The following is a 14,266-nucleotide window of genomic DNA, read 5'->3' as shown; positions in this document are numbered from 1 at the left end:
CAGAACCTCAATGTGGGCCATGTATTGTCACAGTAAATTTGCTCTTAATCAGTTATTTATTATTTGATTTAAATAATGTTGGTGTCATTAGATTTGTGATAGTATCCTCTAAAAACTATTATTCTTGTAATTCTTGAGAAAACAGCTGGTTTTTAATATATTCAAAGTTTAAAAGTTTTAATAGCCACCATTTTGAAAATACTAAAGATAATGTCATGATAAGTTTTTCGGTAATTGCCCTTGTTATAATTAATATTCAAACCAAATTTGGTATAATTAAACTTATTAGTTTTTAAGATATTAATTTCATTCTAAAAAACACATACAGACAGACAGATAGGAAACTAAGCATCAGACACCAATTTTTATATGGGGAAATATGTTTTGTCTTGACTTGAGCAATAACGTGGTATATCTTTGTCCAGAGAGTTATGGGACACCTTATATAGTATCTTTTTCTAGAGGGAAATAAAATTTTATGTAGCAGTGCTATCAAAAATAAATTTGACGTTAAAATGCAATGGTTTGGAAAAGAGGTTTTTGTGAAATAACTATTCAATAAAATAACACACTTTACTTGTCATTTTGTTGAGCATAGATTTTCTAATATAATACATTTAAAGTAATTAACTTTGTTAAAAAAAAGTCTTAAAACTAAAATGCTATCCAAATTTTGTATAAAATGTTGTGTTTGAACTAGAGTTATGTTTTGTTGTTATATTCATTATTTTTTAGATTTAATATTAACCCTTGGAGTGCCGGGCTTATTTTGATGTTGCATAGAAAAGTGCCAGGCCTCTATACTATTGGTTATGCAAGAAATGCCAGGGCATATTTGTCAAAAATGTAGAAGTTTAGGAAAACGTTTACAGCTCTCTTATTTATGAACAGATCTTTGTGAAACTTTTTTTAAAACAGTTCATAATACACTATATTTGAACATTCAAACACAAAATATAAGGTCATGCATTACAAAATATATATTTTTTAGTATATGTATATATACTTGAATGATTTTTTCTTTTTTTCTAAGTTTAAGGTAGATATCAATTACAAAAAACTCTGTAGGCCAATTTTCATTTGTCTTTAGTTATGCTCCTATGGTTTTGCACACACTGTCCAAGTTTTATTACATTTGATCCACAAATAACATATTTACATCACTTTAAAAAAAAAATACGATACAGTACTTTTTCAAAAGCTTTTTTTTCTATGGTGTAACAATTAAATTCAAGCTTCCAGTTGAAAAACAACTTAAATAATATGTTTTTTATAAAACAAAAGTGAACCAATTTACTTTTTACAAAATAAAATAATTACATTTATACAAAATGTCCGTTTGGGCATGTACCTAACAAGTATGTTTCGGGAAGCAGAATGTGTGGGTACTTTGGGATTATACCGACCACACCAGTATAAAGAACACAAAAATATAAATTTATAGAAACAAATATGATGGAACGAAAAAACAACTCTTTAATTACAAAATTACAAACTTACAACGATTATCAATAATTTATTGTTAATGGGGTCAGATTCCGTTATATGCTCCCAACGCTTAAACTTTTTTCAATGAACTTAGAACGTTATAAAACGATGTAGTTGAGTAACAGAACTAACATTCCATCAATCAACAAGCATTTCCAGGTATTGTGATCGGTATTGTTGTCGCTGTTATCTTATCTTTCTCGAGAATCCCGATTACGGCAGGCCACGAGAATCCTGATTACGGCAGGCCACGCGCGGCATCACATGATTATTTAAGTTTTTTGCATGGTACATAATTGCCTTTCCATTACAATTCAATTTATATTTCTGATCAGCCCCTCTAGAATTTGATATTTTACTGATAGGTACTATCTCGAGGGATGTTTTTCTTTCGTTGACATCAGCGCGGGCTTTGGTAGTACCTTCTGCAGGAGGCACTCGCATATTGGGTGGTGGAGTGTGATCAAGAATAAAAACAAGTTTTGTGTGTTTTTTTCAATAAAGAGTTTAGTTTTTGTTTGGTAATGTTTGTTTTTGTTGAATTTTTGTGTTTGGAGAAATGTAGGGGTAAAACACTGAAGTACAACAAAGAGACGCACCAGCTGAATGGGTGGCGAGACTCTGTAATCACGTTATCTACTAGACCGCTTGACTTTGACCTCTGTCTGTGGATGGGGAGGGGTTTGCGATAAGACAATTCCTGTTTTATATTGACGAAATATCGTTCTAAGCTAATCTAGTAATCAGTAGAAGCAAAATATCAAATAATGATTCATGTCTGGGTGTGGTCGGTATAATCCCAAAGTACCAATGTGTGTACTGCCCTTTTACACTTTCGGCAGATGTAAGAGGATCTTTTCCTTGAAAACATTAACCTGTCGACGTTATGCGTACATGTATACGCTATAACATTTTTTTTTATTGAAGACAATGAAATACAGAATATTACGATATAAGTATCAATAGTGGTAAATATCATTTTAATAACAAACAAAAAACAAATTGCGGACGGCGGATTACTCTGCCGTTGGCACTCAAAGGGTTATTATGCTATCTAAGACACCATAGAAATTCAAATCAAATTTATTCATATATATATATATATTATATATATATAATATATATATATATACATGTATATATATATATATATATATATATATATACACACACACACATACACACACACACACACACACATTTTTCTGAGATCATCATCATCATCATCAGACATTTCCGTTATCACGGGTCGTCGTACACAGCCTCCTTCACTTTTGTCTGTCATTCCAGGTCTCCTCTTCCTCCACCTGTATTTTCTGTAGTCCCCTTCTCTCTATGTCTTTCCACACTTGGTCTTCCCATCTTCCTCTCGGTCTTCCTCTTGGTCTTCTTCATCTTTCCTCCTTCTCCAGTGTTATTCTAGGCATTCTATTATCTCCCATCCTCTTCACATGCCCCAACCACTGTATTCTTCTTCCTTCCATTCTTCCTTTCTGAGATATAAATACAAATATAGTAGTGCCTGAAACAACAAAAAGGGCCAACTACTGCCTTCAGCACTGCTTGGCCTATTAAAAAAAGATATATATACATGTTTGTTTTCTATTTATAAACTTATTTAGTTATCTCCAATATTTCTTTACATATTTTTTGTAATACTTCATGATAAATATTCCTTAGAGCGATGTTATACAGTTTGAAGAAGTACAGTATAAACAATTATCCTAAAAAGTGTTTTATTACTTGGTAACAACCAATTAAACAACTACTACTTTTTAATGCATGTTTGCATATTTATTAGCACATTTAAATCATGCCAAGTTCGATCACTATATGCTGTCTGAAGAAAATATTGAAATTAAAAAAAAAAGGAAATACAACACAAACTTCTGTATATCTATATTTTGATCATATTGAATACAATCATACAGTTAAAATACCCGAACAATACAATATTAAATATTTCATAAAACGATTCATTGGTGTCATTAAAATTGGCACTTTATTAACTTTTTACACTGTCAGTGTCACCAGTTGTGGATGTATACGCACTCAAAGGGTTAAAGAGTAAATTAATTAATTTACACGCTTTATTACAAAAATTTAAAGAAAATGTGTTTACAATTTGTTATTTTAATTTAATAACTGTCCTTAGATTATTATGTACAGATATAGTTTATTTTAACATAATACACTTTAAGGTGTATTTTTTCATAGTGGGATTTTGAAATAAAATTCAACAGCTTCTGATTTGTCAATAATCTGATTCAATACATCAAATGAATTGTGTATTTAACATCCTAATAAACTTTACAGAGTAAGCAGAGCCCGTAAAATACAGATAGCACAATGTAATTTATTAAAAATCATCAATCACATAAAACTATGGGACCCATAGTTCTTCCGGAGTTTTTTCTGTTCAAAAAACTTCATTATCAGCCATAAAATAAGAAAAACCGCTTCTATGTGAATGTTGAACATAATAATGATTTTTATCATTTTTGTACAAATCAAATTAATATTTAAAAGTTGTTATATAAAATATAAATAAGTAAACTTCAATTTAAGGTTAACTCCAACTAAATTAGATTTACCATTCAAACATTGTGTATATATTATAAGTAGTTTTATAACACAATAAAATTATAATAAACCTGTGTCTTATAACTATAAAAATGTCTATAAAAAGAGTCTTAAGTGAATCAGTGTTACACTTGGCTACAAAAGTAAAATATATATGTTACTTTGGTAATATTATTATAATACTGTTATTGAGTGTTAAAAAACTGAAAATGTATTCCAAATTATCTAGTGATCAAACATTTTAGCCCAACACATAAAAATAAATTCTCTCTTACTAAATATAGATATGTTAAACATTTCTTAATGCTGATTTAAATTTAAATAAAACTAAACCCTAAGATAATAGTTTATCACAAGTTTCAGTTTGTTTGGACAAAATTGCAGATATAGAGTCATGGACATGATAACAGTTCTCACTTCCACAAACCAATTTGGAAAATAGAATTATTGGAAAGCTGACTAGCTATTATTACATCCCCTGAACATAAATTAAGTACTGACAGTATTCTTCTGTTATTTTTACTATTCATAGAATTTATCTGGATATATTAGATGATATTAATGTTTTTAACTATTACACCAATTATGTAGTTAGATCAATCAATTTTTAATATCTCTTTACAAAACAACTGTGTGCTATTTTGATTCAACAGTTTGTCCTAATCATTAGACTACCTCTGTAGACTATGACCAGGACCGTCATTCTAGTGTCAATCTGAACTCGGATAATTTGATGTAAATTGAGGATTTCTTTGTGTTATTTTGTAAGTATTACAAATCAGATGGTACCATTAACATTATAAAGATCAGTACGAAGTTAATTCAGTATCCTTATAAAATCGTTACTATCTGGAAACATAGGTTGTAAAATATAAGTACTAGAATTGTGGTTCGCTTATCTCAAGCTTGATAAAAGTTCTGGTCAATGGTTATTGAGTGTGGACACTGATTCACTGATAGGAATTGATATACAACACTTCCTTAGAAATTACCGCGCGTAAACAAGGAAAGTTCACTTGGGTCAAGTCTGAGTAACATATTACTTGACACCGTCAAAATTCATTCACTTATCAATAATCTCAGTTGGAACAAAAACAGCTTAATATGGACACATTTTAATTAATTATTGCAAAATAACTTTGTAAGGAACCAAACAGAAAAGTGATATGTAAATATAAAATGGTTTCATAATGGTTGTTGTTTTATTGTAATGCCTAATATTTATCACTATTTTGTATTGTATTATCCAAGTTTCATCAAAATGTTCTTGTTGCAGACACTAGAGAACTTTGAATTCTTAAAGGTTCTTGGCAAAGGAACATTTGGGAAAGTCATTCTCTGTAGAGAGAAAGCAACAGGAAGATTGTATGCGATAAAAATATTAAAGAAAGAAGTCATCATCCAAAAAGATGAAGTTGCGCATACATTAACGGAAAACCGAGTACTTCGAACAACAAATCATCCTTTCCTCATTGTAAGTCTTTAATATCTAAATGTAACCATATATGGTTTTTATTTCAATCCACTATATAATAATTAACCCTTGGTAAACTGTTATAAGTGATATACATATAGTTTTAAGATTCTTCTCCAGCCACAACAAATCATTGTTTATTTTTCTAAAGGTTAACATCCTATACTGCAGTTAGTTAGATATTTTCAGTTAATAGTTAGTACAATATAAGTGATCTACATATACACTCTTAAGGTCCTTCTCCAGTCATAAAAAATATTGTTTTAATGCTCTAAGAGTAACAATATTAAACATTTGTTACTTTGTAGATCACTGTTATTATAGTTCAGAACCAAAATGATCCACAGGACAAATATGGGTCATGAGCTTAGCTAAGAGCTTTATCGGTCCTGAGCCACTGAGCCACTAATACAGTGAATAAAGGGAATTTATTGCTCTGAAGTCATAGGTTTGCAAGTGCACTTTTGGTTCCGGCATTCATCTTTTGTTGCCCATTTTTTTAGACCTAACAGAGGTAATTTTTTGGAAGAATAGCAAATATTTTTTGAAATGTACACTCTGGACTTAATAGTTATAGGATTTTATTGGTTTTTACTAAGGTACCTACTCAGTTTTTTATATACCTATAACAGTTTTATTACTTTTTATTTTATTTTGCTGTTGAATAAATAAAAAAAAGAAAAAGATCAAAATAAAATTGAAAACCAACAGGAAGAAAAGAAAAAAGGCAGTATTCCTATGCTCAAGTAAAACTGGGAATTCTCAGGAAATTTTACTAATTCCATGGAAAAATCAGGGAATTTTAAAAATACCTCTAGAATTTCTTAAATAAATTTTGTTGTCACCGAATTTCCTTCTTCTTATTGTTGAAAATATAATGAAGAAGGATCTTTTAACATCTTGGTAGAAGTAGTGACATGTCAAAGTCACATCCCTAATATTCAATAAAAATTCGGTTTCAAGAATCGATCAACGGGACTTCACAATCGATCGGCAGATTAACCCATAGCATTATTAATTATTGGCTGTTAGGCAGTACACAAATTACGTATAGCTAAAATGTGTTATTGCGTTATTTTGTTTCTAAACCTGAAAATAGATATCTTATTCGTCAAATTATTGTACTTTTATAAATAATATTTTGCTTGCATGTAGTATTTTCTATGTTTTCACTCCCACATCATTGCAAGTCTTCTGCGTTTATTCGCAAATGACAGCAGATCGGCATTGTGCAAGTTGCTATTGCAAAAACGTTATTTTATTGTACTTTTTTTAAATGTTTTGATTGCAGTTAGTAAGTATTTGCTATGTATATTCATGCATCAGCACGATGCTGCTGTGTATATTTACGAACAGTAACTGATCGGGAGTACAGAAGTTACTGATTGCTAAAATATATTTTTATTGTACTTTGTGGTTGAAAAACTGTAAATAAATAACCAAATCAATAAAATATAGTCAATAATATTTTGCTTTAAGTTAGTATAATATAGTCTATGCATGTTCGTCATTGCCAAAAGTCTGCCTTAAGGATTTTTGGACAGAGTTATAAAGAAAATTATTTCTTATTACCTATAAAGAATTGGAATAGAATTCTTGTTCTATCAGATCATTCCTAGTAAAAAAGGTGATCCAGTTTTGTCGTTCAGGTCAGGTTGTATTCTTATTTCTTTGTAACAATAACACAGGAATCTAAATTGAATTCTGAATCGAGACCACAATTTTGGTATATGAATCTGAATTTAGTTTGTTTTGGAATCAGCTCATCACTAAAAAATATATATGTACACACACGTTCACGTATACACACACAAGTCTAAAAACAGAATTTAGTTGTAGATATTACAGGGTAAATGTTATTTTTAATACACATTTCCTTGTCTTATTGCATTTTGATCCTGCCCCTGTCAGGACCGCAGAAGAGAAATAACTCTGTAGATTTCTAGGAAAAATGAATTAATAGACATCTCATTTTCTTTAAATCCCAAGCTTCTGAATCCAGCCCTAATCAGTATCCCTCAAACATTTAGCTCAAAACTAGTATTGATCAGGAAATTGTGTTAAAATTGAATAAAACAGGCTCGTGACATCATTTTCTACAGGTGCAGGTTAAAAAACCTGTTTTATACCTTAATCTAACATTAACTTCGGAAATTGCATAGTTCTTAATAAATTAAAGCGTGACATAGTTTCAGAATTAAAACAAATTGATCTGTTTGCAGTCGCTCAAGTATTCATTCCAGACTGCTGACCGACTCTGTTTTGTCATGGAGTATGTCAACGGTGGGGAACTATTCTTCCATCTAAGTAGGGAGAGAGTCTTCAGCGAGGAACGTACCAGGTAAGTTGCACATTAATGTCATCGGAAATTAAATTTCTGAATGAAATCTAGAAACCTATCAAACCTGTGCTTAATAGTTTTGGTGTGAACAGTGAGTAAAAACCTTTTCGATATTTTAAAATTGTTATCATCAATCCGAATAGTTATAATAATTATATTTTTGAGGCATTAGTTTTTAACATTTTAATGAAAATAACAACAAAACAAATTTGCCTTGATGATATTTTGAATATATTTGTAAAAAGGATAAAACATTTTGAAATGATTAACTTTGTAGGAGAAATAGTGAGCATCTTTATAGTGACCTATAATGAAGACAATAAGATATATGTAAAGGAAATGTTTAACCCTTTCAGGACTCATTAAAAAGTGCTAATGTCTCCATATGGTTGTATTTAAATGTTTAGTTAAAGTACAGCATTGAACTTTGTGAATTAACACTTTTTATGATGAAAAATATAAGGCAATACATGTTTTTTTGTGATTTGGCTTTAAATGTAGATTAAAACTAGGTATAAAACAATGATTTTTCCGGACATTTGCCATCGTTAAGTGAAACAAGAAAACAGTAACACTACGTTTCGAGAATCTGCAATCTGATCTCTTCTTCAGGTAAAGAACTAACCTAATACATAATTACAAACTAGGTTAAAATAAACAAATCTTACTAAAGCGTTGTGGCACGCCTGAGTCAGGAATCACAACCTACATGTTGTATGTCAAACTTCACTAACACTAAAGACATGCACTTAATAAAAAAAACTATACAAAACACCAATCATTAAACTAAAACTACGGAATACAGGTCACAATATGTCTTCACTCGTCTACTAACCATTTACGACTGACCAAGAGGGGGGTAGCCAATGGTAATCGTGACGGCGGCTAAAAACAAGATGGCGGAAATACAAGGGAAGGGGAACAGGAATGGGCCCTTTCGTTATTATTGGTTCATGCGAGATGAACTTCTTAAAACCATATTGTGACTCCGCATTGGTTTATTGCAAATATTCCGATCCGTTTGATACTTTTGGTATTCTCTTTAGTTCATTTTTTAGAATTGGCAACCAAAGCGGCCTAATCTCGACTGATGGTTGACTGATTGGTTGGTCTGCCAATTTAATGTATGTTGCCTCAATTAATTTCCTTTTGAAGAAATGTGGTTCCCGATGTATTATGTGGGCTTCATCCCAATTCATATGATGGTCTTCGGACCAACAATGGTGTGCAATTTTTTGACTTTTCTGTGAAACCCTTTCTCGTGTTTTCTTTGTGTTCTTTTATCCTTATGTTTAGTGGTCTTTTTGTCTCGCCTATGTATTCCTATTGCAGCTACATTTTATACTGTAAACACAGTTTTTTGGAATCCTGTGTGCCATTTTTTGGTTTTGTTTTTACGAGACTTTGTCTAGAGTGTTGTGTGTTTTAAACGCGGTTCTAATGTTGTACTTTCTACCTACTCTTCTAATTTTCTCCGATAATCCCGGCACATAAGGGATTGACATAAACGCAAATTTATCACAATTCTGTTTTTCTGACTCAGAATGATTCTTCTGGTTTGTTTGCACTTATTAATTACTAATTGAGGGTATCCATTGCTTCTGAGATCCGATTCAATTTTCTTAAATTCTTCTTTTAGTCCATCTTTATCTGAGCACAAGCTCTTTGCTCTATCAAACAACGAGTAGGCTACTCCTTCTTTGACAGATTTTTGATGGTTGGATTGATAATTTAATATTTTCCTGTGTGTGTTATCTTTCGAAAAAAACAGTTGTCTTAAGGACATCCCTATCTCTTAATACACACACATCCAAAAAGGGAAGCTTGTTTTGGACTTCCCACTTCCATTGTGAGGCGGATGGATGGAAGGAGATAATACTATTAATGTGATTCAAAAAATTATTTAATTCAATGTCTCATGAGAAAAAATAACAAAGGTATCATCCACATACCTCCACCAAATCTTCGGTTTGAACTGAGCTGAAGCCAAAGCTTTTCGCTCGAATTCCTCCATAAAGATATTGGCGGAAAATAGGAGACAGTGCAGAACCCATTGCCAATCCCCTCATTCTTGACGGTAAATTTTACCCTCTAACTCAAAATAATTGCATTGAGTGCATAGTTCTAACAGTTCCATAATTACTGGCACGGGAAGTTTAGTTCTATCCTTTAATGTTTGGTCTTCTTTGAGACGTGATTTAATAATTCCGAGAGTTTCTGGAACTGGTACATTTGTAAATAGACTTTCGACATCAAAACTTACCAGTTTGTCAGTTTCAGGTCAACTTTAGGGATTTTGACTTCTCTACGAAATCCCTGGAATTTTTGATGTGAAAGAGTCAGTGTTTTCCTACCAATGGTGTTAAGATGTCCAAGAGGACTTTTAGACAATTCCCTGCAAGGTGAATCACGAGAACTAATGATGGGCCGGAGAGAGGATGGGTAGGTTTGTGGATTTTGGGAAGGCCATACATATGGGGGATTTTGGAGTGGGTGAGGAGTTATTTAGATCTAAATTTATCTGAAAAAAAAATTCTTTTTGTTTTCTTAAGGTTGTTTGCTACTTTGCGTTCAAATGAATCAGTCGGGGTCTTTATTTAAAACTGTATATTTGCCCAGTATTTAAGGTTTCCGCAATCTTTTCTTTATACGCTACTGAGTCAAGTACCACAGTAGCGTTGCCTTTGTCGGCAGGTAAGATTTTGACCGTGTCATCTTTCCCAAGGATCGACCTGGCCTTTTTCTCCTCTATTGTTAAATTGGGTTTTGTGGGAGGAATTTTTCTGAGTAAAAGACTGGCCTCGCAGCGGAAGCGGGTCACCCTGTTCCTCAGGAACAGTCCGGAAAAATCCTGTTTCCTTCACAATCCTTCCATCGTCAAAAATAACCTTCAAACAAAGAGTATAAAACAATGGTTTTTGTTATACCATTATATTTTTACTTTATAATTTAATACTTATACTAATACTTAAAACAAATATTTTCTTGTTGCTTTTAAATAAAAATTCCTAATTATTTTTTGTTTTGTAGTATTATTTATACTCCAATAAACTCTAAAAAATAAAATTTAAACAAATCACTATTGCTAGGTCTAGGATATGTAGGTCTAGATCAGGTGGAGGAGGCAAATCATCTCTTCATCACTGGATGGTAAATCATTGTCTAGTTTAGTAATCAGTATTATCAGAATAATAAATAGTACTCAGTGAGTATTCATGTATTGTTTTAACACTATAACCTAGCAACTCAATCCGAAGTAATAAAGGTTATGTATATTCACATGAAAACAAGGCCTAAAACTGATTACATTGTTTAATTGCACTTTACTCACATATTTACAATAGATTAAAAACTAAAACAAATTAGTATTATGAAAAAAACAACAGTAAAAGTACAAAGAATCCGATTCTCAGTGGCTCGAATAGTTTGTTTACATTGACAGACAATATTCAGTTGGAACTTTGCTTGTCAACAAACCAGTAAATGTACTGCAAAGAAACAGGTACAATATTGTTTAAAATAGTTCAAACTATTCCCGAGAGGTAGCAGCACTATGCAGAGCCAGTAGAACCCGCCAAACTAATCTCATATGTCAGCAAAATATGACATGGTATGCCAGCTGGGCTGTGCCCGTATTTCATCCGGAAAGGGTTAAACTCAGTCAAGATTAAATAATGAAATTGAATAGTTTCTTTGATTTATCTTTTTTTCTTCTTTGATGAAATATGATATTTTCTTGTATGTGCTTTACTGAATTAAAGACATCTCTTTTATATCCTTGAGGACTGAGTGCAGATTTTCTATCTTCTTAAGTGTTTTCTCCACAGGACCGCCAGGCTTATACAGACGGATTGGTCATCCAGTTATAGTGTTCATAATTAGGACTTAGAATTTTATTCAAATTTTCAGAATTGTTTTAACTTATTTAAAACTGTACTTAAAGATCATGATGGATACATTAAGTACTGTACATTTTGTGATAATTTATGTGTCCAAATTAATACAGTTAGAATAAAAAAAACATTGTTTCTTCCTGTCTGTTGCCAACCACTCATCTGCTTGGTGACAGCTAATAGGTAAAGTAATTCCTCAATGTTAAGGTTGTTGCGTTACTTATGCGTTTATGGTTACTTATCACAAGGGCATGGTAGAAAAAGATATAAAATTATGAAAGGGACACCTAAAGTATAGGAAAGAGTGTCTATTAAGTGTTCCAAATAGTCAAAATCTAAACTGAGTTTTAGTAAATAGTTTAAATATATCATAAACCGACAAATTATGATATATAAGTCTTTGTATTAGAAATATATTATACCAAGCCGTCACTTCAATCAATACAGAACAATAGAAAATTTGTACTGTTATTGCATACCTATTAAGTGGTAATGTTTTAATATTTTCACAAGCCTATAGTGTGAAAACATACTATCATCATCATAGAGGTTTTCAATTCTGTGTCCAATTTGATAAAACTGTGAACCTTCATTCAATATGAGATGGTCATTAAAAAAAATCATTTCTTACAGATTAATTAGTTTTTGTTTTTACGCTAAAAGTGTTAGTATGAAGAGGTTTTTTAAATATAATACATAAATTAATTGAAGACTATTTTTGAGCCTATTAATAATATTGCTAATAAATTTGGTTTATTTTTAAAGATTTTTAGTGGAAAAACTTGACATTGAGTACAAACATTATAAAGTTATACATTTGCTCTAAATGTCTGCCAAACAACCATTTCAGCAGCTGCCTTTTATGAACAACCGTATTTTTATGAAATAATACATATTTTTGTCACAATAGTTTGAAAAATATTGGTCCTTGAAGGATTCAAGTTATCTACTTCACAAAAAACAGCGGTCAATGTTGTGTGTACAATGTGGTCATAAGTGTGTCTTTTCTTGGTATCTCTTTTTATCCACAGTTCAAAGTTTTAAAATTGATGGTTGTACACGTGTGTATTACTTCTTAGTATATAAAGATTATTGAATAATTCCATTGTATTTTTTATTGTTATAATATACAAATACTCAAAGTACTTTATGTCCTTGTCTTTTGTAAGACAAGTTTAGTTTGTATTTTGTATATACATTGTGGAATTTTAAATTTGTTTATATAATTTATGTCAAATTTTTTACTATGGTGGATTTAATTCTGTTTCAGATAATTAAACTGAGTTTAATGTTGACAACTTTTAAGTGGGGAGAGTGAAATGTTCTCTTGCTCTACAAGTAATATGAAGAGGTGATGAGACTGCACGAGTCAAGAGACAGTTAGGGAGGATTTGAGATTAAATGGCAATAGATACTTCGAGATACAGTGATGAAGCATTTGGGAACAGCCACCACACCCTGTTTCTTGTGTTCTGAGCTGTGTCATGTTGCTCTTTCATGTGCCTTCACTTCATTGATGAGTTACTCCGTACCTGTGTACTGCAACTCTTGTATTGTTGGAGCTCTTTGTTTGGCCTTTTCCTTCTTCATGCTTCTTCCTCAATAACATTTTGAGGGAAACTAGCAATTTTAAGGTTTTTACAGCAGAATTAACATTTTGTTTAGCAGCAAACGTTTGAAACAGTTGTATCAGGTCATGTCCTTCAAGAATCCAGTGGTTGTCAAGGTTCTAGAAGATATTCTTTTAAAATCTATTAGATGATGAATTAGTTCATCACTCTTTCAACAACATGAGTTCTAAAAAACAATAGTCCTAAGTGTTATGAAAATATGATCAAGATATATAAACTTCTGTTATCTATAAGGATGTCCAAACGCCATGTTCATCTGTGTGAGACTTTTTCAGTTCCGTTTATCGCTAAGTTTTGTGTGTCAATTGGTATTTGAGAGTAAATAAGTATGAATGAGTTGAGCAGTATTTAAAACATCAGGGGAGATTGTACAGATGGGTCAAGATAAAGGAGGATAATATGTTTTGTATTTTCTCTTGTAATAAATTCAAACCATCATATTATGAGTGTTCTGCAGGCTGAAAGATTGAGACTTAAAGTTGAACTGTCTGGTTTTCTGTAATTCTTCCTCTTTTTCATTGTGTTGAAAAAAATAGTACGATAACAACTTGATATGGTACAGCAAGCGATGCAGAGAAGCTTATCATCACCTGACTGTAGTTTTATGTTGTTTTGAATAAACCACTAAAAAGAATAAAATCATATCTACTCTCATGTTTATTCTAAGATTCTTTCATTCTCCGACTGATTGCTTCTAAAAACTGGTGTTATCTCAATGTGGACTTCAAGATTAAATCGAACTAGAGAAGGTGGGTGAGGACATTCACTTCTAAATAATATATCTTGGTTGATTAAAGAAGGCTCACTTCAAACCCCAGCAGTGGTTAACATTACTCATTCTCTTGCTTATCATAGT

At 31.6% G+C, this 14,266-nt stretch overlaps 1 protein-coding gene across 4 annotated transcripts in view; it reads left to right on the top strand.

Annotated features, from left to right (window-relative positions):
• The window catches only part of LOC124356773 (RAC serine/threonine-protein kinase), a 52,129-nt gene that overhangs the window by 22,419 nt on the left and 15,444 nt on the right, over positions 1–14,266 (top strand). For all 4 annotated transcript variants that reach the window (XM_046807966.1, XM_046807965.1, XM_046807968.1 and 1 more), the window contains exons 5-6: positions 5,348–5,545; positions 7,768–7,886. In XM_046807966.1, coding sequence (XP_046663922.1) covers positions 5,348–5,545; positions 7,768–7,886 — 317 coding nt within the window. The remainder of the gene's footprint in view (positions 1–5,347; positions 5,546–7,767; positions 7,887–14,266) is intronic.

Source organism: Homalodisca vitripennis, chromosome 3 (genome assembly GCF_021130785.1).
Source record: "Homalodisca vitripennis isolate AUS2020 chromosome 3, UT_GWSS_2.1, whole genome shotgun sequence".
Classification (NCBI taxonomy): domain Eukaryota; kingdom Metazoa; phylum Arthropoda; class Insecta; order Hemiptera; family Cicadellidae; genus Homalodisca; species Homalodisca vitripennis.
The sequence above is the reverse complement of the archived record's forward strand: the minus strand, read 5'-3'. Positions and strand labels throughout refer to the sequence as shown.